This window comes from Haliotis cracherodii, unplaced genomic scaffold (genome assembly GCF_022045235.1).
Source record: "Haliotis cracherodii isolate W230 unplaced genomic scaffold, xgHalCrac1.p SCAF_18, whole genome shotgun sequence".
NCBI classification, from domain to species: Eukaryota; Metazoa; Mollusca; class Gastropoda; order Lepetellida; family Haliotidae; genus Haliotis; species Haliotis cracherodii.
The window spans coordinates 20356275-20383755 of NW_027266273.1; the positions used below are offsets into that span (position 1 = coordinate 20356275).

At 40.6% G+C, this 27481-nt stretch overlaps 2 protein-coding genes across 4 annotated transcripts in view; both read left to right on the top strand.

Moving 5' to 3' along the window:
• LOC139465866 (stAR-related lipid transfer protein 3-like) overlaps positions 1–27481 on the top strand; it is a 69794-nt gene that overhangs the window by 29385 nt on the left and 12928 nt on the right. For all 3 annotated transcript variants that reach the window (XM_071247823.1, XM_071247824.1, XM_071247825.1), the window contains 3 exons: positions 769–910; positions 1959–2060; positions 22707–22783. In XM_071247823.1, the coding sequence (XP_071103924.1) occupies positions 769–910; positions 1959–2060; positions 22707–22783 (321 nt within the window). The remainder of the gene's footprint in view (positions 1–768; positions 911–1958; positions 2061–22706; positions 22784–27481) is intronic.
• LOC139465867 (uncharacterized) lies at positions 23973–25718 on the top strand. Its single transcript, XM_071247826.1, has 2 exons — positions 23973–24042; positions 24346–25718. Exon 2 carries the CDS (start codon positions 24354–24356, stop codon positions 25701–25703), a length of 1350 nt encoding a protein of 449 aa, XP_071103927.1. The 5' UTR covers positions 23973–24042; positions 24346–24353; the 3' UTR covers positions 25704–25718.

Sequence of the window (27481 nt, forward strand, 5' to 3'; positions counted from 1 at the left end):
CATCAGCTGCCGCCATATTGGATACTTAAGAAAATCCTTAGGTAACTAAAAGTCCTCTTGAGTACTCTTAACTTAAGGAGTACTCTTAGTGCTCACCGCCTTCGTGGTCTTGTGGTAGAGCGTCCGCCCGGAGAGCGGAAGGTCCGGGGTTTGATCCCCGGCCGCGTCACACCAAAAGACGTTAAAAGATGGTACTTGTTGTTACCCTGTCTGGCGCTCGGCATTAAGGGGCTAAAACAAGGACTGGTCGGCTCGGAGTCAGTATACTGTGTCTGAGTGGGGTATTCATGTTAAACTGCGGCATGGTATCTCAGTGAGCTAGCACTATAAATCGGCATCAGTCCGGACTAGTACAAGCAGCCACACAAACACATACAGGTACATGCACATCGCTATATAAGTGCAATAATCTTGGACGCGACGTTAAACCCAATTTCACCTCACCTCACTCTTAGTGCTAAAAGTTTTTATGAATATGACTTAAGAAAATTCTTAGATTTAAGAGTAACTTTTGGTATTTCTAAGAATTTTCTCAGACTTAACATGCTTAACTTAAGACCTCTTTAGCACTCTTAAGAATGTTTATGAATACCGCCCCAGGTCAACTTCCCACATTGGTACAGTGTGTGAAGCACATTTCTGGTTTCCCGAAACACGTGATATTGCTGGAATACTGCTGAAAGTGTTGTAAAACCCTACTCACTCACTCCTATGTATTACGGTACATAGGAATGGATTAAGTAAGCTGACTGGTTGTATGTTGAACAGTTTGGGTCCACCCAGAGCAGCAAGAACCCCCTCAGCTACTGTTTGCTCATCATCTCCTTCGTGCTGGCATGGGTGGAGACGTGGTTCCTCGACTTCAAGGTGCTGCCACAGGAGACCAAGGACAGAGAGAAAAGAGAAAGAGGTAACAGAGTTATTCCACATTGATTGTACAGGGATTTATTACACCCTCGACCTTAAAGGCCCTAAGTCTGCAGCAAATGACATTAAAAGTTTCAAAATCAGAATGAAAAGTTTCCTTGGCCCAGTTGTTGCATCCCCTAAGTAAGCCCGAATCCCATGGTCTTGGTTGGAATCCCAGATTTTTCTTGTTTAGAATCTTGGTGGGTCAGCGCCTTATCTGTGCACGTGGGTTTCACCAAAGTGCTGACTGTTAGAACCAGTGTTTATCCATTTAACTCATCCCATGTTTATACACCAGTTGCATCACATTGGCCGGCCTTTCAACATCAGGCTTTCACATGGTGATATCATTCAATAGTTCTCCCATCGTATATTATATCTCAATTTTTTAGCAAATAGTGGAAATACTGCTAAAAGTATTAAATACAGTAAACTACGTTTATTAACGAACAGGCTTATAACAAACTGACAGATATAACTAACTTATTTTTTAGTCCCGACCATTTGTTGTATAAATGCTGTATATATGCTTATAACGAACTACGGTTACGGACCCTTGAAGATTCCGGGGTAGAATAGGTTTTCAGCAACCCATGCTTGCCGTAAAAGGCAACTATGCTTGTCGTAATAGGCGACTAAAGGGATCGGGTGGTCAGGCTCGCTGACTTGGTTGATGCATGTCATCGATTCTAATTACGTGGATCTATGCTCATGATATCTATCACTGGATTGTCTGGTCCAGACTCGATTATTTACAGACCGCCGTCATATAGGTGGAATATTGCTGAGTGCGGCGTTAAACAACAAACCAACAAACTAAAATTAGTGTCCCTTCGAGTTCGTAATAACCATAGTTTACTGTAGTATAATTTCATGTACAATTAGCTCTGACTCACTCACTGTCTATGAGCTGTGCACTGCATTGATGCCGACAGATAATGGTGCATGGCCAAGTATGGGAATTACTTTGTTTTGCTTGAGGGGATTGATTGTCAAGGGTAAAATATACTTTCAGGAAATATTATATCCTGTTTCTCTTTTCTCCCCAGCATCCAGAGGCTATGTTGATGAACGGACGCCTCTGCTCCGTGACCATGATGATCGCTCAGTAGATGAAAGTAGATACTACTCACCTGTAGAATCACCAGAGGGTAAGTAGAGTTACCTCCCTTAGACTCAGATTTGAAGAAAAATGGAGGCATGTTGTGAATCCCTGCTTAAATATATTGATTCTCAAAACATCTTTTTCAACCTTAAACAATTGACCATATTGTCCTTGAATGAAATATTTGAGAATTTGGTGAATAGACTGTGATTAATTAGCAGCAAACACACATACAGATGTTGGTGTGCAGAAACTGACATATGTTTCAGACTACCAGCCCACTGTGCCAAAACCTGCCAGTTCTCATTCACTGATAGCCCACATCGATATAATATAGAAAATGATTACATGCTTTCATACCTGCTGGAGAGCAATTACATTGTGCACAATAGGCTTGAAAAGGCCTTGGAAATATATAAAACTTTAAAATTACACCCAAATTACGGCTCAGTTTTTTTTTTCTATTTATATATGTGCGAAATAAAAACATGATTGTGAATGTCTGTAAACATATGAAGTAATGCTGCATGATAACAAGTGATTTACACTTTGTTGCTGATTTTGCATTTCTCATTTGAGATTTTGCAATTGCGAGTGTTCCCTCGAATGGATGCTATTGCAATACGGGATGAGTTACTTCCCTTTATATTAGGTCACGGCACTGATGTCTTGCATCTTATTTGTGTTATTTATTTGTCCTGTGTTTGATTAAAAGTGCCTCGAAAAAGCCTTGAAAGGTCTTAAGTTGTTGAGGACAAATCTGTACCGACCCTGGATGAGATGATGCAAGACTGTAGCTGCTACCTCCGTCAGTGTATGTTACATGGCAAAGTGATCCGACTTGCATGCCTTTGTATATTGTTGCCATAATCATTTTCTTAGTAAGTGAACAGGGCAGTGGGGTAGCCTAGTGGTTGAAGCGTTTGTTTGTCATGCCAACGACCCGGCTTCGATTCCCCACATGGGTACAGTGTGTGAAGCCCATTTCTGGTGCCTCTCGCCGTGATATTGCGAGAATATTGCTAAAAGTGGCTTAAAAACATACTCACTCACTAGTAAGTGAACAAAATTATGTGTCTCATGGAATGTCATCTACCTTTTGATACATAACTATTACCATAAATGGTTGAAATGTCACAACACTGTTTGAAGGCAAGAAATAGAATGAAGGGTTGATATAAGAAATAAAATATTGACATCAGTGATGAGAGGTGGAGAGAGGTGAATTATGTAGAATACATGTAAGAGCCCTGTTATATGTATCTAATATTAAATACAAGGTAATGAGTACATTGTATGTTCATTACAAAATAACCTGATTCATGTGTTAAATATAGCAGCCAATCAAATTACCAGGTACTTATTGGGTGGGGCAAGTGTGAGCAGGAGATTACAACCAATCAAATTGTAGCTTCCAGACATACTGCTTCAAAGCTTTTTATAGTGTGTTCCTGTTATTACTACATGTATCCCAACTTCGCTTGTTCTGATGGTGAGATAACGCAGGACTCAGTATCTTGATGCAACTGTGAGCATCTTACTTATAACAAGTAGGACTAGTGTGGCCACAGCCTGTTATGTTTAGAAATAGATCTGATCTATTGGCAAATTGCTGTGAAACATCCCGGGGAAGAACATTGTTGATACATGCAGGTACTGAGGATGCTGTGTTTTCAGAGATGTGGGATTTGAACATTAGTAGAAAAGGGACCTTATGGGTGCTCAGATACAATTGTGCTATGATGTCATATGAAGATCCCCATCTGTGCGGACTGTACAAAAATATGTTATTTTTCTTTCGTTAGTTTGTAATGCCCTAAGAACATTATTTTAAAACCTTTCACTATACATGTCTACTTTCAATTCATCAGACATTATGTCTTAAAGCAGTTATTATAACAAACAGTTATCGGTCAGACAATGAGTGCAAATCTGTGATGTCATGTATCTCTGTAATAAATATGAATTGAAGCTTGTTAATTGTTTTTTGTGTTCCAAAGATACTGTAGTTTTTAGATATAGTGAAAAGTCAAAATGTGATTTTTCACCAATGAGTTCCCTCCTTATCTCATGGTTGTCACAAATATTTAAAAATTCATGCATGTCTGTATAATTTTAAGGCATAAAGGAGCTTGATTTAGAAAGAGTGAGTGTGTCAGACGGATATGAAATTGATTTCTTTACTTGTGAAATTTAATTTTTGTACTTCTCTATTATTCACCATTGATAATTATCTGTTGTGAAAAGGAAGTGTCTGCTCTTCCATGTCTTCAGAGTCTAGATCAGTGCACTTCCACCTAGAGAGACCCTGATGCCGTCATCTATTGTTGTATAGATTTAAAAATAACCTGAACATTTTTTCCTGTTTTTGATCAAAAATGGTGCCTGTAGCTTATGTCAAGGTTGCTGTATTGTGTGTAACTGTTGAACAAAAGAAAACTCTCTCAGTCACTCCAAATGCTAGTCTGTCTCACAGTCCCTGAACCATACGATTTTCCCTTTCCCCCAGCCCTTACTGTAATGCTGTAGCCCTAATTGACTCAAGTCTAGATTTTCCTCAGGGACTGAATTTCACATCTCCCCGGGGCACCTTTTTAATTTAATTATAGTTGCTTATTTCTATCAAAATTATATATTTTTAGAGACTAAGTATTAGTCTATCCACATGTTTAATATGGATACCCTCACTTAAGACAAGTTAACTGACTCCGAGATGACCAGTCCTTCTATTGTCCCCTTAATGCCAAGCACCAGGCAGGGTAACAAAAAGTATCTTTTAACATTATTTGGTATGATGCAGCTGGGGATCAAACCACCCATCCTCAGCTCTCTGGGCGGACACTCGGTCCACTAAACTATGGAGGTGATTCGGTATGTGTATAAAAGCAAGATGTTATTGTGATTGGTCAAAGGGAAACACATGATGACAGTCACACCACTAGGGATGTTATTGACCATGACCAGCTGGCCAACACCTCACTACCCCAGGCAGTCTAGTGGTGTACGTAAGGCACTGGCTTCATCACCATGTAAGTAGGCTATTGATCAGCAGCAGTGCTGGATCACCTCGTGCTTCCAGTCCCAGGGATTTACTGGCTTCAAGCAATTTATCATATTGATATTCTATTTTCTGCGTTTCAAAGGAGTATTATATGACTGTACTTGATTAAAAAGTAATCTCCCAAGGCAATGGTCATGTGATGGTGTGTGCAAGTTTATACCGATTTGGAGCACATGGTCAGTTTATAAGTAAAGAATAATCAGATGTCCAGAGCTTCTGGATACAAGGGGCTGGGTCAGTGACCCCTTGAATAAGTCCCCTGGCCATTTATTTCTGCCACTGGGCCCTCTTACATAGAGTGATATAGTGTATATCATCTCCCACACTTTAACTAAGTTGCCATTATTTTCATAGTGATTGGGTTATTCCTATGTTTTAATAATTAAACGAGACTTACCTGACGTTGACTTACTGACATTGCCAACAACAATTCCTCAGAGGAATCAACATCAGACATGTGACATTCATCTCTGTAATTACCATTGTCCAACTCACTGTCCGACAGTGGTGCTTCACTCACTTTCACTGTGGCCTATGGGGGGTTATCCTCGATACCGATATGTATCCTTGTTCCCCGCTTTATGGGGTATTTTAGAGTCCGATTTAGACTTACTCCAAATCAAAGGGGATGTATCATCTGACTTGTGCTTTGCAAGACTCGAGAAAGCAGCATTCATAGAATGCATAAACTCATGTATGTTATCTATCCCGGCCTCAATCTGGTGAAAAATGACTTTTCAAAATCTCCCGGTCTTGGTAAATGCGAGCCGGACTCGCTAACATCTCTGTTGAGAGTTGAGACCCAGTAGAAGAGGACTGTCTGATTCTTTTTGTCGTATCCCAATTGCATAGATCGATGCTCATAATGTCAATCACTGGATTGTCTGGTTTACACTTATTATTTACAGATCGCCGTCATATTGCTAAAATATTATTGAGTGCTACGTTAAAGGGCAAGTTAAGGGAAAAAATGTATTGCTATTTTACTGACTTGCAATTTATATCCTTTATATACTAAGTCAATTAACAAGAGCGAAACATTCATAGAAAGTATTTAAATGTCCCATAAAAGTTCACATCACGTACAGAGCCAAACGGTGCAAACTAATTAAACAGGACAATGTTATGCATGTCAGTTTATGTGGTGTGCAAGTTAGTCCTTCCTGCCTTGAGGCAGTGGAGTAGCTAGGTGTATGTACCATAATACAAAGCTGCACTGCTGTAGGGTTTGGATGACTAAATACACAAGGAGTGTGCCTTGGTAATAGCAGCAGACATGCCACATCTATAGAAAATCTCAATGGAGGCATGTTGATTGGTGTAATTATCATAGGTTGTGAACTGAACTAACGTCATTGACACCAACGCAGTACTAGTGATACTGTTTCCTGTTGTTCTCAAAATAGCAGTGAGACTGAAGTAATTAAATCAATAATGCTTATGACAAAGAATCTTGTAAATACACATGTGGACCTGCTTGTCGGGCAGTTTTTGTTGAGTTCTGCACAGCGGTGGGAGAACAACACTATGGCTACGGAATATATAATTATAGTTCACGGGCAGTTGGAGATGAATGAAATAAATGACAGTGTATGTCCATATTTTCTGTAGAGTAAATCTGGTAGCTAGTCATTTATTTTCAGAAATTTTAAGAAACAAAATATTCTTTCTTTCATAGTTTTTGCCTAATTATTTTCATCATGCTCCTTTAAAAAGTCTTGAAATTGGGGGGTTGGTGGGTGATTGAGTCCACACTTTTTCCATCAACACGGTACAATGAAGGTGTTGCAGTAACCATGGTAATTGGTAATTATGTCAGTAACCATGGGAATCATATGGACCAGTTCAGCCTCCAGGAGTGTTTTTGAAGTTAGCAGTGTTGGTCACCTGCTCTCATCTTTTTGTGTGGAAAGTTGTTTGTTCAAGCAGTTCTAGGGCAGCAGTAGCTTCAAGAGTATCCTGCCAAAACATTGTCGTGTTCTCGGTACTATCAGGTATTGCCTAAGTATCTCCTCCCTGAACAATCACTCACCTGTCAGGATGTGTAGGGCAGTCACAGTGATGCCCCCCCATCAAATCACATACTCCCCAGGTCATTAGGATCCACCTTCACTTGAACTTCCGATTACTTTAGGCCGTCATTTCCACAAGTTGTTAAGGATTCATAATTTGTGGTTAAAAGTTACCTACTTTGTTCAATCATAAATTATGTTACTATTACTGAGTTTTATAATTGTAGCCAGACTCCAAAAGCAGGGTTTAAAATTTACTTTATTCACTTAGTCCTAGACTTAAGATTCAGGAAGGTCTAGTGACATCTCTTTTGGGACTATCACTATTACAATCAGGGAGATGGCAACTCTGTAGCAGATCATTTTTGTGTACTAGTGAAAATAATAATTAATTTCTAACACTGAAATGGCTATTTACTTTAGGACATTGTAGTAATAAATTACTTGTATCTCTCCTGTGAGTAAACAAATATCTTCATGGTAATCAACATCGTAGTTTACTTACTGCTACTCCAATACAGACCTGAGGGCACATTTGTCTTAGGCGCTGCAATTCACTGTGGAGAGTTGCGTCCCTTCAGCACGCAAGAAACTATTGATAGTCAGTTCGAATCCTGGTTCACTTTGATTATGTTCCTAGGTTTTTCAGCACCATGCCTGTGCTCGTGGGTTTTAGGAAAAGCGGTAAACATCTGAGACATCCATCACTTCAGAATTTCCTCCCCAATTAACCTGACATGTGCTGATATTCTGTTCAAAGCTGCATTAATCCCAACTCACTGCCTAACTGGTCTCACAGGTGAAGAGTCATGGCAATGACAGGGCAGGCTTTTATAGTACGACATTTATTACATTACTTAGGGTATCATGATGTTTGTCAAAGAAAGTAATACCTGCAAATCCCCTCTTACAACCAGCATAGGTTGCTGGAGTCCTTTTCTTACCAGGGAATCCCCGCAAAACCCCTCTTAAACCAGCATAGATTGCTGGGGGCCTTTCCTAACCCGGAATCTGCTTAAATCCCCCCTTAAACCAGCATAGGTTTCTGAGGACCTTTTCTAACCCTGAATCCACGTAAATCCCCCCTTAAACCAGTATAGGTTGCTGGGGACCTTTTCTAACCTGGAATCCGTGTAAGTCCCTTCTTACAACCAGCATAGGTTGCTGTGTCCTTTCCTAACCTGGAATCCGTGTAAATCCCTTCTTAGACCGTCATAGGCTGCTGTGGACCTTTTCTAACCCGGAATCCCCAGAAGTCCCCCCTGAAAGCAGCATAGGTTGCTGGGGACCTTTTCTAACCCGGAATCCGCGTAAATCCACCCTTAGACCAGCATAGGTTGCTGGGGGCCTTTCCTAACCTGAAATCCTCGTAAATCCCCTCTTAAACCAGCATAGGTGGCTTGGGACCTTTTCAAACCTGGAAACCACGTAAATCCCCTCTTGCAACAAGCATAGGTTGCTGGGGACCTTTTCTAACCTGGAATACCCACAAATCCCCTCTTGCAACCAGCATAGGTTGCTGGGGACCTTTCCTACCCGAAATCCTCGTAAATCCCCTCTCACAACAAGCATAGGTGGCTGGGGACTGCCTATTTCAGTGTCATGAATATTCTGCCTGTATTGTCTGCCTTATCTCTTACGTACCTGTAGAAACTGTCAAAAACACTTGCAAAGGCAAGTCAAGTGTTCACCTGAACAAACACATGAACAATGTTTCCTCATGATGGTACACATCCCAGAGTGTCACTGTATCCAGCCAGAGTGGAATATAGAAGTCATGCCGAGCTTTCTTTCTCATTGGTTCCAAATAAAAAATCTGGAACTTCCTCCCACAGTAAGCTGATATGCTCTGATATTACTGGAATACTGTTCAAAGTTCCATTAAACCTAACACAATTGAAATATCTGCATGGATAATCAGTGACACATGATTTGAAGAGCACATGATATATCGCCCTATTTGATACTCTTCATGGCCTTACGTGTAAAGTTGGACTATACAATACATATACATTGTAGGTATGTGAGTGGAGCAGGGCACTGCTTCACTCAATTCTGATATAATCAGTAAGAAATGGGTAATACATTGTTGGAAAAAAAAGTTTGCATAGTACAGAATAAATTGATGTCATATTCGAAGATCTAATTTTGTTGAAAAATATGAAGGCTGTGTCAAGTAAGGCTGGCTGACCTTTCAAGCATGTTGCAATTTTTATTAAGAGATTAACACCAGGAGAGTTTTACTGAATGCAAAGTATTACATCCGGTATGCATAAGAATTGAGAATGGATGCAGAGCGATATGACCAGCTTGTCCCATGGGCATCAAGATGTTGCAGTGATTACTCTTGGAAACAGCCCCCCACCCCGCCCCACCCCCCATTCTTCATTCCCGAGACACACCTCAATATAGTAAAATAAGAAACCCTGAAATTATTAAGGATTTCAAGGTTGACATTGATTTATTATAGTTATACCAAGGTTCTGTCCATCCGAAAACTTTGTCTGTGCGGTTTCTCTTAAACTATTCTGTGGATTCACCTCAAACTTAGTACATATGATCTGTGTCATATGGAGGGATGCAGTCAAAAGAAAAAAATTGTTTTTATTAATTTTCCATTTTTTTTAATGAATTTTTCAAACCCTAACCCTATCCATTATTTAATTTGAAACTACTGACACACTAGGCGTGTCGGGGGTATTAATGAGCCACGCTCACTTTTGCCCCTGTTTCTTTGTCGTTGACTGTCAGTTACTCCTATCATGCTTTGTGATATGTTTCACATTCTGAGTATTTAATATTGGCAGTTACAATAATGGAATTAGAAGTAATATAGTAAGCCTAAAGACAAGATTATGCTCCACAGTGTCTGAAAGCACTAATCTGGATCTAACACCTACAGCATGCTGGTATCTGCATGTCACATCTGTGATGGGCTGCTAGGTGGTCATATTAAGCCAGAATTAGATGATAAGATTAGCTCGTATTGGTGTTGGCTCCAGGTGACAGGGCAGATACCATGGTGCTAATAAGATGAGGTCCTAGATGGTACTGAGATAGAGTAAGACCCACTGAACCCCACAATAGATCAGCTGACTCAGCTATCTTTTTACAGGCTCTTGTGCTAGCAGCTTGTTTGTAGTTTTCTCTTTGACAAATGTCAGAAATGTGTGGAGATATGATTTTATCATTTCGCAATCATAATTATGTGAACAAATTCTTTCTGATTCAAATCCATATTGAGTGGTATTTTCAATTTATCAACAGCGATAATATGATCAAAACTGAGGTTATAGGTCTTTTGAATTCTGGTTGTCCTTGTTGCATTGTTGCTTTGTCAATTAATTTCAACACAATGAACTTGTCACAAGTAAGTAATCTTATATATGAGTCATGGTTTTTACTATTGGTAATCTATATTGGACCTTACTTACATATGACTAGCTGCCATTGTATGTGTGAGTACACTGCTAGGCTAACATATTGTCCCTGAAATAAACTTATAAATAAGGTTGACTAAAAATTATTCTATGGAGGAACCTTCAAGTCTCTTGGTGAAGTACAGGCTGTTAAAGAATGGAAAGGGGTGATAGTTTATTAAGGTCTGGTATCTGTAAGTGAGATTAATCCAATGTGGTGATCATTTGTTGAAAGTTTCATAAAACAGAAAACGTTTATTGCAGGCAAAGGTGATGTCAAATTGTGGGACAAGAATGTCAAATTGTAGATTTATTTGCAGCTTTTCAGCCAATACATAACAGAATATGTGTGTTGAGTGCATCATGCATGAGCTGCTGGTTCACACAGTCACCCAGTCCACCATGGACCCCATCAGGAGATACACTGAATGTGTCAGCATCCTTACATCAACTGCCTCAAAATAGAAGAAACAGGCCTTGAGATTAACTGTGACCTTCAGCTTTTTCCTTCATGTGTACAAAGTTATTACTCAAATACATAACTGGAAACGAAAACAAAGCCATGCTTCTGGTTTTAGAAAGGCTGTTCGAGCTGCGAGTTAAATATAATTTGCTCGTGGCTTTGCTGTTTCAACTGGTTCTACGCGAGGTTCTAGATGGGTGGTCCACATTACTTTTACAAATTGTATGTTTTGTACATAGAATCTAATTATTCACAAACAACGAGAGATCTTAAGAATGGGAGAAATTTTTGTGTTGTAATACTACTGTATACTAACTGTAAACCAATCCCCAGAATTTTGATAAGTTGAATAAAACAAACATCAAGTCATACTGGATTTTTAAAAGGTCAATTGAAAGACTTTAGAATGTTGATAGCTTTATTAAGTCAGGGTTATTTAAAACTTCACCCTCACAAACAACTAGATAGTGAGTAGATGACTGGTTAAAGTGACAGCCTCCATTATCCTCGCCTGATGAGGCCCCCTGGTGTGGAGCCTCACTGAGTTCATTGATCCAGCCGGTCTGACTTGGAAGGCTGCATTCAGTGTGGGATCACCCCATATCAGGCCACATTTACTGAGTCAGGCAGACTCACAACACTGTGTTTACATCGAGAGGAGCGGACATTACCCACACGCTGACCATGTCATCCACCAGTCGATATGGAGGAGTTACATCTCTGTTCAGAAATCTCAAGAAGAAGCTTGTGCATATCCACGTTCCCGGCCACCACTGTGATTGTGTCCACGGTAAGGAAGCCATCTCCTTTCCTTCATTAGCATTATTAATGGCTGGCCCTCTGTGGCCTCAAGGATGGGCATCCTCATCACATCCTCTAGGATCTTGTGGAGTTTTTTAGTTTCCTGTTTCCATTGCTGTTTTCTTTACAATCATAGATTGGCGTTTCGTCTTGTTACAATATGTATGTATTGCCAATGGTATTGTTTTGTTTTCAATTGTTTACACTTCTATTTACTGTGTGATATAGACTGTTTTACTATGGTAGAGGGAGGTATCAGTGGTCTATCTCACGATGTGGGATTTCTGTTATGTTAGTGTTGGGGTTGTTGAGCTACCAGTACCTACCGATCAATATTTAGTTTATTCTGGTTACCCAAAATAGGAGAAATCAATTCTGATTATTATAGAGGAAGGAGATGCCATCAGATCCAACTTGTAATTGACATTACTCAGAACATAAATTCTCAGTTGATAAAGAAATATAGATATTTCATGTTAAACCTTTATGTTAAACCATATGTTTAATTCATGTGTTGTCCTGAAAACACTCACATTCAATATTAGAAACTGGCACTAGTGGTATGACCCAAACAAAATTATCAATAGTTATGGATAGACGCCATTGGTCATGTCTAAATGGTCCGCAGGTTATTTCCGACTTGTAGCTTATGTAACGTAGCTACAATAGGGGAGATAACAATTGTCCCTATAAATTGTCGCTAGTCTCGGACTAACAGACAAGTGGCTGTGTCTGTCCCTGAGTTAAGTTGTCAATGAAACTGGTTGAAATGACTTTGCGCTTATAAGCACTTATCAATAATAATTGTGAATTTTGACAAAGAAAGAAGTTGATTTTTGGGGTATGGTAAAGTGTCAAGTTTGTTTATTCCTAATACAGCACTTGTTATTTTTATTTCATAGCAATTATATCTTAAGCACATTTGTAGAATGTGAAAAAAATTGACAACTCCAGATGAAATTTCACCAGAAATTGTTTTCAAAAGTCTAGACTGCTCTATCAGCTGGCCAAAAACTATTTGAAGTTTTAGTATTTGAAGCCCTAAGCCCTAGATTGGAACCTTTGAAAATTGTGTCACCTCTTGACTTCTGTGAGATCTATATGTTTGCTTTGAGGGAGTGAGAAAGAATGAGCAGAATTTGAGACGAAACAATAGGATTTGGAATACAGATGGTTTATTTTGTGTAAACTCTAGCAATTGAACAACACATATGACGTAAACTTGTACAGATGTTCTTATCAGTTACATGTCGTCATGATGTGCTGTGTCCGTCATGGCCGGTATTTCCTGAATTGCCCACGATTTAATCTTTGTTTACCTAGCAGCTTCCTGTTAACTAGATGGCTGCTAGGCCTGTCAACAATGAGGTTTACCTTCCAGGGTTCCGATCTGTGGGGAAATACCTCCCCCAGCAGACTTGTTCAGCCCTGTTTCGTGTCGCTGACATGTGGATAACATTATGGAAAAAGAAGGCATTGTTTTTCTTAGGTAAAGGGGCGGTCACAAGGTTGTTTCATGTGAAAGTTAATACCTTTTTTCGTGACTGTTTTGTGACCTTGCAAAGCATTGTTTCTTAATTTCCTTCTGCTGGTAATAAGCTTGAACTTGGAAATGTATCATATATCTCCTCGCTGTACTCAGTCTCTACCTTGTAAAGAGGAGAAACATCTTTGTCTTGACTTTCTTTTGTAGCCATAGTCTCTCATACAGACCCTGAAAGAATATTCAAGAACTTTGGCAAGTCTAGATGTCATCAGTTCTAGGTTCTCTATTATTTATTATTTAACGACAATAAAGTCTTTATTGTTTATAATTTTTGAGAGATGTAATGTTAGTCTGTTGTAACCAGATCAAATATTGATTCAATATCTTTCTTAAGTATGTCAGAAATGTCATGGATAATTTTATCAGCAAATAGTAAGAAGACAAACCAGCAAATAGTTTGAAGACAAACCAGCAATTTGATGGCAAAACATGTCTTCTGCAGCTGTGATCTACTGTTATACATGTTATCAATTGGAACTGCAACAAATGGATTCTTAGTTCTTAGATATTTGATGACAGAAAACCTTGAGAGTTTGGTTTCCATGGCAACCTGATAGTGTGATTTTGAAGCTGTTTATGATTGGTTGCCTACAGCACAAGTTATACATATCTCTGACCTGGATAGCCACAAGCTTGACATAGTTTTACTCCCGAGTCAGCTCTTCTGCTCGCAAGGCCAAGAAGATGGATTAAGTACATTATACAACACAAAGAACACTCGCACTGAACCTTGAGTTTGTAGCTTATTTTAGAGCTTGTAGTAGCTCAAGTGATGGAGCTGTAGCTTATTTTAGTGATTAATGGATCGATATGTTAGTAGTAGGAAGACTTCTTGTAGAGATCAGCAGAATGATGGATATAGCGTGTTGAAACTGCCATGTGGACATCTTGCTGTGGAAAAAATCTGTCACTAATACAAATTGTCATTTCCTTTAAATTGTTATTAGGAGAAGAATCTATTGTGTTTTCTATGTAAAGGTTTCAAATGTAAATTCGATACCTGTAATGTTTTAATTCAAAAATGAATACAACAGTTTGAGGTTTCAAATTTGAAAAATTTACAGGTATCAAATCAAAGTTTGAAACCTCTATATTGAAATCACTGTTGGTTTATCTTCATTCCACCTTGACACTAAGGCGAAACAAACACAAACTCTTTGATAATAGCGAAAATTATGACTTATGTGGCATCAGTTGAGCCTAATATTTTCATGAGGTTGAATTTAGGGATCAGTGAAGATCAGTTTTAATCTGCACATATGTTTGCTGTCATGTACCAATACCATAATTTTTACCGGAATACTTCAACCGCTTCTTTGAGACACAATACAAGAAAGAGATGCTTTCATTCACACTGCGGTCATCAGCAAAATCATGATCTAATGTAAATTTGATAATGCAGGGTTCTAATTGTCATGGAAGAATGTTTTTTATTTCCTGAAAAACTAAAATTTGATTGGAAATGTATCAAATTGTAAAGCTTTTCTCTCATTACTATGGTGGCATCACATCTAGGAATTGTGAAGGGAGGTGGTTAAGGTGTTCACTTGTCATGGCAAAGACTTGAGTTCGAAACCCATTGTGAAGGACAATTTGTAAAGACCTATTTCAATGTCTACCACGTGATTATTGCTGTCATTGCTCTCCCACTTCCCTCAATCCCTCACTCACCCACTCACACCGCCTTTGCAAACATTGTACGGTACTTTAATGCAATACTCTCAATCTGACATATGGTCTCTCCAGTTTTCACTGAATATATCTAATGTCATAGTGTACTATGGCATCGGTATTGAGGCCTGTGTGGGTGGTAAATGGATTGGGGTAAATAATTCATGGTAATGATCTTTGATAACGTTGCCATTGTGCCTGTTCACTCAGTAATAGGTGATTTATGATGTCGACATCGGCCTTGATTTTCAATACATCTTTCATGTAATTCATTTATTGTGCAACCGAGGTTGCCACATTTGAGATTGTGTGATCTCATGAAGGTAGACTTGCAGGCTGGATAACTGGGGCTGCTGGACTTATTGGTTATAATCAGTTTCCTAACCATGTTGATCGATTTGAATTTCTGATAGGATTTATGAGCTTTCTCTTTCTGTCCATGCTTGAGATAAGAAATAGATTTTTATGTATGGTATGGTTATTGTCAGATCTTTTCTGGAAATGTTATTGTGGAGAATTTTATTAGTTGCTACATATATCTATGCTTTGTTTCTGGTTGACTGAAGGCTGCCATGGGTGAAGGTCATAACTACGTACACAGATTGGGGAGAGGCAAGAGAAACAACGGACGGTTTTATACTGGTAAAAATAATGCAATATGTCCCATAAAGTAATATTTTGATTTTACAAATTTGATGGAACAGAAGGATGATTATTAAGGTTGGGTCTCGAACAAAAGGATTGTCAGTTGGAGAGCATCACTAACATTGAGAAATAATCAGTTTGGGAGGTTTACAAACAAAAGGATTGTCAGTTGGGGAGCATCACTAACAAGAAATGATCATTTGGGGAGGGTTACGAACAAAAGGATTGTCAGTTGGGGAGCATCACTAACAAGAAATTATCATTTGGGGAGGGTTACGAACAAAAGGATTGTCAGTTGGGGAGCATCACTAACAAGAAATGATCATTTGGGGAGGGTTATGAACAAAAGGATTGTCATTTGGGGAGCATCACTAACATTAAGAAATAATCAGTTTGGGAGGTTTACGAACAATAGTATTGTCAGTTGGGGAGCATCACTAACAAGAAATGATCATTTGGGGAGGTCTACGAACAAAAGGATTGTCAGTTGGGGATCATCACGAACAAGAAATGATCAGTTAGGGAGATTTACGAACAAAAGGATTGTCATTTGGGGAGCATCACTAACAAGAAATGATCATTTGGGGAGAGTTACGAACAAAAGGATTGTCATTTGGGGAGCATCACGAACAAAAGGATTGTCAGTTAGGGAGCATCACGAGCAAGAGGAGAATGGTCAGCTTTTTAAAGGAAGATAAAAGCATCTCAATCTTCTTCTTTTTTGATATATGACTGGTCCCTCGTACGCATTAGGTTCATCAGTTTGTCACAGATGAAGAACTTAGTTTTGCTCTTCTTTCTCTGTCATGTCTTCGTCTTATAAAACTATATGTCACCTGTGTACCTTTCACTCCTGAAGGATAGACTGGCCACCAGGACGTGTCATCACAAGACAACTCTAATAAAACTGTCATGTGTAGCATCAGGAAGTCTGGCCAGAACAATGGATAGGAAAACTCGGGCCCTTAATGAGTAAATGTATCATCTTGCACTGACTGCTGTGCCCTGGGGAACAGTTGTGTTATATTTGGGGTGATAATTACATTATATACAACACCATACACTGCTTTCCTCAGTCTTGGACAATATGAGCCATCACTGGTACTGTGTATTATGTCATAATAATGACCAAGGGCGTGTTACGGTGTGAATGGTAGGATAGTGAGATCAATCAGGAATGTGTAGGAGGAAAAAAGCAATTTGGAATTCTTTGTTTTGTCATAAATAATAATTGACTTGAATGTAACCAAGCCTATCTTTTTTCAATGAGTGATTTATGTATTACTTGAGATCTTGAAAAGCAGTAATGACACATATAGAAGCAAAGCCCACTTGGATTTGGACAGAAATAGAGTGGACAAGGATTTAGTCAGGATGTTATCATGAAATACCTGACTATGGGGACACTTGTTTGAGTTAGCAAGTAGAGGAATTAAAGATTAATTCAAGCCTGAGACTTCAGCAACACAAACGACTCATATTGTCTACCGGTACTTTCATAATTCTTACTATTGCAAAATTTAGTGTCTGGTCAAGAAAAGAGAAAATACCTTGTCTTACCATCTTGTTGGACTTCTTATTGTTACAATTTGAGAAGTCTCTCATCCAGACCAAGGAACTCCCACAACACAACACAACACAACAATGCTTTGGCAAGTCTAGTTTCTCTGGCCTCCTTTCTATTATATATTAAAAGACAATTTAACAAAACAAATCTTAAACTATTTTAATGTCAAAGACTAAGTGTGAATCTAAAATGTGAGTCCCCTGCACACATTCCATTAAACTGTATTCATGGATTTTGATGTACATGATGTACATGAATTCTGTATGTGAATAAGGTTTTGATGTAATTAAATAAGACAGGACACCCTTTCTGATTTTAATTGAATTATATCTACGGGTGTTGAACTGACATATAGGCACAAGTAATCCAGTTGTCAGGCTGCCGTGATGGACTCCATCACCTCGTGCGCTGCCCTTCCCATCACTCCCATGAATCACAGCTGTCATGGTTACGTCAAGATCGTCTTGTGAAGGTGTTAAATCCTGCAGAAGACTGTGCATGATCCTGATGCGACTCAGATGAGATCAGCTCAGTTCACCAGTCTATATGTGGCATGTGGAAGCAAGCTTGATTTGACTTATAACATTCGGAAAAATGTTATTTTGACTTTTTCAGTGTAGGAGCATGTCTGCTATCTGTGTTCTGATGAAACTGTGTTGTGGGTGGGTGGATGGATGTCTGAGTGAGGGGTGTTTTGGGTGTAGTAAGTGATGTACCCTGGACCAGACAAACCAGTGACCAGTAGAGTGGGCACCAGTCAACACTATTGGGCTCAGTAAACATAACAGCCACAACTAGTTTGTCATATTTGCAGTTACTCATTTAAGCACTATTCACACTCTGCAGCCAATTTGACCTCCTAATAGTTTTATTAAGTTATTTTCACACATTACCTACCAACATTGTTTAAGGCGACTATGTTTGTTGTAAGAGGCAACTAACCCTGCTAACAAGATCGGTGGTCAGGCTTACTTACTTGGTTGATGCATGTCATCGTATCCCCATTGGATCGATGCTCATGATGTCAATCACTAGATTGTCTGGTCCGGACTTGGATTATGTACAGACCGCTGTCATTACTGAGTGCGGCGTTAAACACCAAGGAAACCAACCTACCAACATAGCTTTCTACAGTTACTTATACATGTTACCTACCAACATTTTTTAATACTGTTAAATATACCTATTACCTAGATATACCTATCTACAGAATAGTTTTACACCATCCCCGTATCGTTCTGAGTGTCGCTGCAGTTTGTTCAACCCACATCTGTTTGCTCATAAAACACTCTTGCTACATTTCAAATGGAAGGTGTTGACAACATTCCAGAACGAAACCATGCATGTATCGTGTGTTGTGTGCACATGAAGACTGTCACGACATAAGCTATATAGTAAGTGGGTGTGTCATTCACAACCACCATGAGACATGCATCCCCCTCCCTCTCTCCTCTCCTCTCCTCTCTTCTCCTCTCTCTTCTCTTTCTCTCTTTCTTTCTCTGTTTCTTTCTCTCTCTCTCCTCTCCTCTCACAAAATCTGGTTGAAAATGGAGAAATGCATGACAATAACAGTTGTCATCACAGTGTTACATTACACACCAATAATATAGTTGTCAACATTCAGCTCAAGATTCAGTCAATTTACCAGTGACATGTAATACTACGTCACACATCATATGGTTATCGATGTCGCCATACACTATTAATACACGACACACAGTGCTGATCACGGTCAATGCGTCACACACAAAGTAAACACCAGTGTCACACCCTACCCTCTCTCTGCTCCAACTCTTCTTCCCCCCCCTCCCCCCCCACAAAGCTGTACGTTTCACTGAACATGCTGAAAGGACAGTATTGTATTGTAGAGAAGCCAAGCCCTTGCTACATCCAATCTTGCTTTGATGTGAGATATTTATTAGAATCAAATGGTACAGGAAACAAGTAGCTCAGTGGTGATTATATTGCGGCCTCCGTGCTGACATGCCCGTCAATACGAGGAATTTCCTGAGTACATAAGAGCGGCCTTGTATGCCTCTAGCAGACCTCCATGAAAACATGATGCATGCCTTATCCTCCTGAAATACTATACTGACCAAAAAAGGTTTGGGATCATGAATATGTTTTGCGGATATGTTCTTCAATTGAGGACTAAGACACAATTTATAATCATATTCATAATAATGATAATGATAATACTAATGATGACAATAATGATAACAATAACAACAATAATAATAATAATAGACCATTTATTTTGTGCATATTTCCACACCACATAGGGGTATACTCCAAGCGCTACTATTTCACAACAAATATCCCCAAATATTCATGATCTTTCACCTTTTTGTTCAGTTTATTTGGGATTCAATGAACTTTGTGAAACCGAAAGAGAAATATATGTTGTCTGTTTAATGCTAGAGATGTGTTACATTGTACATTCAATATGAATAGTGTATTGGTGACTGAGACTGTATGTGATAATCATTGTATCAAAGTGTGTCAGTGTCACTATGATAGTTAGAGATATGAATAATGAATGAAAAGTTCATACCCACGATACATAGCTTTAGTTCCCTACCTACCCTAGGGGGTGATACACTGGATAATGTTGCAGCCGGGAGAGATATTATCACTCAACACCTGGTGGGGAGCAGGTTGTCTTGTGCAACATAGGAAAGAGTTGCCTATGTACGAAAACACTTGACTGTGAGAGACACTTAATTAATTTCGATCATGTTGTAGTGAAGACACTATTTCATGAACATGTCCCCCAAATATTTATGACCCGTGAAGATTCCGGGGTAGAATTGGTCTTCAGCAACCCATACTTGCCGTAAAAGACGACTATGCTTGTCGTAAAAGGCGACTAAAGGGATCGGGTGGTCCGGCTCGCTGACTTGGTTGATGCATGTCATCGATCTCAATTGCGTGGATCAATGCTCATGATTTTAATCACTGGATTGTCTAGTCCAGACTCGATTATTTACAGACCGCCGTCATATAGCTGGAATATAGCTGCGGCGTTAAACAACAAACCAACCAACCCACCAAATATTCCTGATCCCATTTGCTCAGTTGTATATTGGATGGATCACTGTCATCTGGTATCCTTGGGATCAGTATTTATTGTTCTTAACTTTCTGGACCCTGTAATGGAGAAATCAGTAACATCTATTGATTCTGGATGTAGATCAACAGATTCAAGTGATTCCTACCACTTAAACTGTGTCATGCTTGATATGTAATTTCTTTATTATTTTGCATAATGACCTGTAGTTGTCAGTTTTACCTGCACAAAATGCATGTTCAGAATGAACCCTGAATTCCTGGCTCCGTATCAACAACAACAACAACAGCAGCAACATGCCATCATTGTAATGGTTTAAACAACATAATTGGCCCTGCAGGGCATTTGTGTTAGGTAATTCCACCCAAATCTCATGGATATCTTACGAGGGTTTCTGACCACAATCCAATATATACTCTACCTAACTGCATTTGTTCTGAGAACTTTCCAACTTGCACAATCTACAATGTTAACAGGAAGTGGTTCATTGCTGCCAATGTCTCCCAAACCGTTCTCCTTCATCAGTTGTCCGCTTCAAGTCTCTCATTGCCTGTCATAGTCTTTGTCAAAAACGTAGTACTCCGTACATGGCTCTTAGCATCTTTTCAGTAGGTTTTAGTGTTATTAGTGAGTGAGTATGGTTTATGCCGCTTTTAGCAATATTCTAGCAATATCACAGAGGGGGACACCAGAAATTGGCTTCACACATTGTACGCATGGGAATCAAACCCGGGTCTTTGGTGTGATGAGCAAATGCTTTAACCACTAGGCTACCTGACCGCCCTAGTGTTATTTTATGTATTATTATTAGCTGAGCTTAGAAGACAGAACAGAATTTTAGGAGAATCTGGCTTAAGTCACAGACTGCTGGTTGCTGGGCCTCATTCTACAGGGATTTATCTGGACTTACTCAGAGACCAATATTCTGCCCCAAGTCCGCAATAAATGTCATTAAAAATTCCCAAAATGGAACTAAAAGTTTCCCAATTTATGTTAATAAAAGGTTTGTTCGAAACCTATTTTTCATGGATAACAGAACGAATAAATAGGAGGAGGTGGTAATGTGGTAATATGTTATTACTTTGAATGCAATTTAAAAGTACAAATGGTCAAATGGGCCTAACTCTGAATTAAAAAAATGAAGAACTTAAAAAAAATCCCAATGTTTACAAAACTATTTTTTCCCAAATTGCCTGCCAGAGCCACTTTGTTTAAAATCCTGGATAAGTCCCTGTCTACATGGATCCTACCTGGACTGCTGTCAACCATAGATTAGATCAACAACAGTCGTAGTGCTCAGACCGGCTTCAGAACAGGGCCCTGGAATGCAATCCTGAAGCAATTCCAATTCAATAACAATTTCCTTTCTAGAAAACACAGTTTTCAAGTTCAGACTTGTGATGTTGTTGCCATTTGAGTATTGACAAGGCACTTGGAGGTACACTGATAAACAAGCTTACGGAGATAAGAGTCAGTGCCATGTCATGTAGATGAGAATATCACTTTTGGTGAATGTATGACTTGTTTAAAACGGACAATAACACTGAATAAACATTTGCTGACATGATTATATTCACCTGTGATAATGCTAGAATATGATGAAGGTGGCATTTAGCATAGTCACTCATTTATGAGATCAAAGTAGCACATGTTTTTGTTACTGATGTCTTTCCTGACTGTCACTGTGTTTGCATCCCATATTTGCCCTGATTACGTGTCAAGGTTTGTTAGATAGCCGTGTCCATGGGTTCCACCAAAATGGTATACGTGTAAGATGTACGGGGAGCATGGGTGGGTGTCGCATGTTGGTGTGCAGACTTGCATCCCTTCGGTATGTCAGAAACCTATGATCATGGGTTCCAATCCTGGTTTGCCCCGATTATGTTTCTAGGTTTTTCTGCACCATAACTGTGCTCGTGGGTTTCACCAAAGTGGTAAAAGTCTGAAACCTGCATCACTTGGGGCTTTCCACACACATTTAGCTGACACCCCCACTCACTCACTCACTCACTCACTCACTCACTCACCTCACTCACTCGCTGTAAGATGTACACCACTTTGTTCTTTCCACATGCTCTGATAAAAACTGAAATACTCTTCAAAACAGGTTTAAAATCAATCACTCCTTCTTTCTAATGTATTATATGGGCATTTGGGTAGCCTAGTGGTTAAAGCGTTCGCTCGTCATGCTGAAGACCCGGGTCGAATCCCAACATGGGTACAATGTGTGATGCCCATTCTGGTGTCCCCAGCCGTGATATTGCTGGAACATTGCTAAAAGTGGCATAAAACCATACTCACTCACTCACTCTAGTGTATTATAGAGAGGGAGTTTGTAAGATAAGTTCCACAAGTACTTGCCCATGGTTCTACACCCTGGCTGTACATGCTACAACCAATGGATGGCTATGATGAACTTGGCTATGTCTCATTGCAGGATCTGATGAGGAGACCGATAAGCAGGCCCGTGACCGGTTCCACAGCGTCCCGGCCTTGGCACAGACCAACAAACAGGTAGGTCAATATTCCAGATAGCACAACATTGTTTAAGTAATTGGTTTGTAGGTGAGAAGTCATAGGAATATGGCAGCACATGCAATTTGCCTTGGCGCTGATTCAAAGTCTGGGGATTGGGAAGTATCATCCTGTATTAAACAACAAACAACGCTTTTTTCTGATCACTTGCTTGTATAAGGTAAGCAGGGAACAAACTGTTTAATTTAAAAAAATCTTATTGTGCTGAAGAATAACTTTAATATGGGACAATATTTCTGGCGAGCTTGAGAGTGTCTACTTTTTTCTCTGAAGAATATCATGAAGGATGATTAAACAAACAAAAGCCAATTATCATAAACAATGAATTTAACAAAAGCAAAATTGTACCAGTCATCAGTTGCTAAGGACGACTACACCTTTGACAAAAAGAAGACTTTAGCAAATGTTAAGTAGTATAGTTTGTTTATAATTAATAAGTTTGTTTACATTAGTGTAAGAATAAATATTAAAAATTGGATTCTATCAATATTGGATAACAAAGTCAGTTATATAGACATCAGTATTTGCGGTGGTTGTAGTTTTGCCTAGTGAAAGGCATCAAGTAGAATTTACTGTACAGCTAAGCTTGACTGTTTAATATGTTGAGGCTGTGAAGTTAAAAGGGATTTGTTCAAGCAGGACAGCCTATATCACAGGTTGTCATGGTGATATAACCCTGTGTCTATCTGAATGCTGTCAAGGTGATCTTATGGGTTTGTGACGGGAATGCCAGGGGTATTGAGTACACCATGAACAACTCTGATTCAGGAAAATGTAAATTATGCAGTTTGATAGGTAGTTTGACAATTGGGCTGATATTACAACCATATCCTGGGGGCAGTAATGTTTGATTCAAACATTCCAGCACTAAGTCCCCCCAAAGTCCTGTTTCCCCCACAGGGATGTGTGATATATGATGTATCACCTGTCATGTTAGTTTTGCAAGTTGAGTAGACAGGAAGGCAGGTTACACACGTCAGTGCTGTGGCCACATGTTACGTCACTATCTGATAAAAATTTAATAGCATCAATTACAGTAAGTAATACCTTACCACTGTTATACCGAGGCTGTTGTCTCCCACAACTGCTGCTATAGTGAAATCTACCACAGAGATCTCAATTACCTCATGCAGCACGTGGGTAGCCACCTAGCTGTGACACCCTTCATTCTTGTCTCCTTCGCTTGCGTTAGCAAGACACGTGTATCCAAGACTGCTGAAGCGTTCCTCGAATATTCGGTGATATTTATTATAGTTTATTCTCTGATTAACTGTGCTTTTATGGGGCGTTGCGGTAGCTACGCTTGGATATAATTTTCCCGCCAAACGGAGAATTTTTCCCGCCCTTTATTCTATATATGCACGTTGTGTTTTACGTTTCCCCTGTTGTTGTATGTTTTGGGGGTTAACATCACTTATTTCTCTATATGTTATATGTGTATGTTCTATGTTCACATTGCTCGTTTATTTTCTTGTGAAAATGCTCGTTTGTGAATCATTGTGGTGCGTGCGTTGTAACCATGTTTTTCTCTTTGTTCATAGAATAAAAAATGTCTGACATGGAAATGTCCCCGGTTCCAACCCCCTCTCCCCCTGAATTTCGGAATTGCGGGGTCTGCGGCAAGTTCTTATCGGCCCGGGATCCCCATGATCATTGCCCGCGGTGCAGGGTTCCTTGCAAAGACACCCGGTGCACCCAGTGCAAAGACCTGGTGCCTGCGAGGTTTACGCGCTACCTACAGTACGTCCAGTCCATCCCCACCCCTGTGGTGGCCGGCTCGTCCGGTCAGGGTCCCCTTGCGGGTACCACCTCCACGGCTGCGGCGGATCACTTGGCGGCCCTCGGGCTGTCCGGGGATTCCGTCGCCGCATTTCAACCTAAACTTGTGGACTTCAATCTGGCGGCCTCATCTCAGGATAGGCCGCTGGCTGTTCCGTCCCCGGCCTCTTCGGTGGCCGCGAGTTCGGACGCAGGGTCCACCGATACAGAGGCGGCTGCCGTGGTCACCGGTCCTTCCCCCGAACCGTTGCTCCCGCTATCGGTTAAGGACCGCGTGGCCATGGTTTATGACCTCTTCGAGGACATGCCCAAGCCCCTGCCGATACCGCGGGGAATCCACGGTTCCGTGGGTTCCTCCGAGGTATACGACGAGACGTCCGACATGGCTTTCCCGGCATCAACCTTGCTGTGCGGGATTAAGCCTTCCCTGGACAAGGCCTTCACGGCTGCCTCCGGTCAGGGTCTCCCGTTACCTCCACCGTCGTGGAGAAAAGGGTCCTTCCCGGTGCATGACCTTGCCTTTCCCGAGGCTGGTCCTTCCGCGGAAGCCGATGTTGAGCATTTGGGTGTCCGTGACCCACCGGCGGCCACGGTACCGCAAGGTACCTTGCAACAGCTGGACACTCTCGCTCGACACTCCATGCTGGCAATGTCTCACGGAGACACATACCTGGCTGCAGCGGCCAGTCTGGTCGAAGGTTCTCCCACGGGCCGACAACAGCGCATTTATAACTGCTTGCTCGGTTTAAATGCTTCCCTGGAGTACGTTGCTGGGGCTTCAGCCTTTATTTCGGGCACGTGCCATTTTCTCCGGCGCCAGTCGTATCTGGCTGCCTCAGGGTTGGACGCTGCTAATCAGGAGGTGCTCCTTTCGCAGCCTTGGTCTGCTCGGACCCTGTTTAATAACAAGATCCCTGGGGTTCTGAAGGAACAACAGGCCGCTGTGTCTGCCGAGGCCTCTCGGCACACACTGGATCTTGTGGGGTCCTTGCATAGGCGCCTGGGTGCCGCTCCTAAGCGGAACGCGCCCCAGGATGCTGCGGCCGGCAGGCCTAAGGGGTCGGGTTCTTCTTCCTCCGGGAAGAAGCCCCGCCCTGAGGGCTCCAGTAAGGGCCATTAAATGCAATTTCAAAGTACAAATGGTCAAATGGGCCTAACTCTGAATTGAAAAACATAGAACTTAAAAAAATCCCAATGTTTAAACCAGGGGTCCGGAAAAATTAAAATCCCAATCGGACATTAACATTTATGCCACGCCCCCTTCAAACAGCGTGTTTTAGTACGACTTTTTACACACAAATTACAAGTTGTTACGTATTCATAATATAATGAATTATGAATTGTTTCAATTTAAATTGTTTAATTCACCGGACAATTAATAACAAATAATATCATTTTAGATATATATGGAAAACATACGTTTGTTTCTGTTATAATAACGATCTGTCAACGTTGTGAACGGTCTAATTAATATTCATGAGTCTGCTCAAGTGTACGCGTTGTAACATTTGGATCGAGACTATTATCCCATATTTGGTTATCACGTGACCTCACGGGAAAAGTTGTTTTTTTAAACTAAAGATTATTTAAAAATAAGACAGATAATATAATCATAAATCCTAAACTATCGTTGATAGCAGTAGTTATTTGAATACTTTTTCATCTGTACTTAATTATTGACCATAAAAAAATTTGATATCGATCGTCCGAGAAAGCAAAATGGCGGTCAATCAAGATTCAATATACGACTAGCTACTGAAAACAATAAAATCTGCAAATCCTCGTTGTATGTCAACCAAGTGAAAGTCGTTAGCCACGACTTACAAAATAATCATTCAGGGTTTGGCAGATCCGCTCGACTGATCTGCATCGGTCGACTGGCTGTCGTCACGCTTTCGCTTTCGCTTAAACTTTAAACAAACTATTTTTTCCCAAATTGCCTGCCAGAGCCACTTTGTTTAAAATCCTGGATAAGTCCCTGTCTACATGGAGATCCTAGCTGGACTGCTGTCAACCACAGATTAGATCAACAACAGTCGTAGTGCTCAGACCGGCTTCAGAACAGGGCCCTGGAATGCAATCCTGAAGCAATTCCAATTCAATAACAATTTCCTTTCTAGAAAACACTTTTCAAGTTCAGACTTGTGATGTTGTTGCCATTTGAGTATTGAGGAGGGATTATTGCTCAGACAAGGCACTTGGAGGTACACTGATAAACAAGCTTACGGAGATAAGAGTCAGTGCCATGTCATGTAGATGAGAATATTACTTTTGGTGAATGTGTGACTTGCTTAAAAAGGACGGTCCCTTACAATGTCTTATCAGGAGTCTCTATGCGGCCCTGCCGGGCCTTGTTGAACCTGTATACAGACGCCTCTCTAGTGGGGGAGGGGAGCTCGGGGCTGTGGTGCGTAGACGAACTAGGTCTTCACATCAATTGTCTCGAGTTCAAGGCAGTGATCAAAGCAGTCAATCACTGGAAGCATCGTCTCATCGACGCCCGGCTCATGCTGGCGACCGACAACACGACGGTAGTGTCCTATTTGAACAAACTGGGGGGAACCCACAGTCACTCGCTACTCGATCTCACGTTCGAGTTTTACGCTCTGGTGGACTGTCCCGTGCCAGATACGCGCCCGTCACATCCCAGGTGTGCGGAACGTACTGGCCGACGCTCTATCGAGGCCTCAGGATCCGAGCCCCACAGAGTGGATGCTGAACCCAGTAGTGTTTCAGTGGCTGTGCGAACGTTTAGGTTGTCCAATGGTCGACCTGTTCGCAACACAGTTCAACAATCAACTCCTGTTGTTTGTATCACCGGTCCCGGACCCGAGGGCCATCGTTTACGATGCTCTCGCGTTAGACTGGACGGGCTTGGACGCTTATGCTTACCCACCG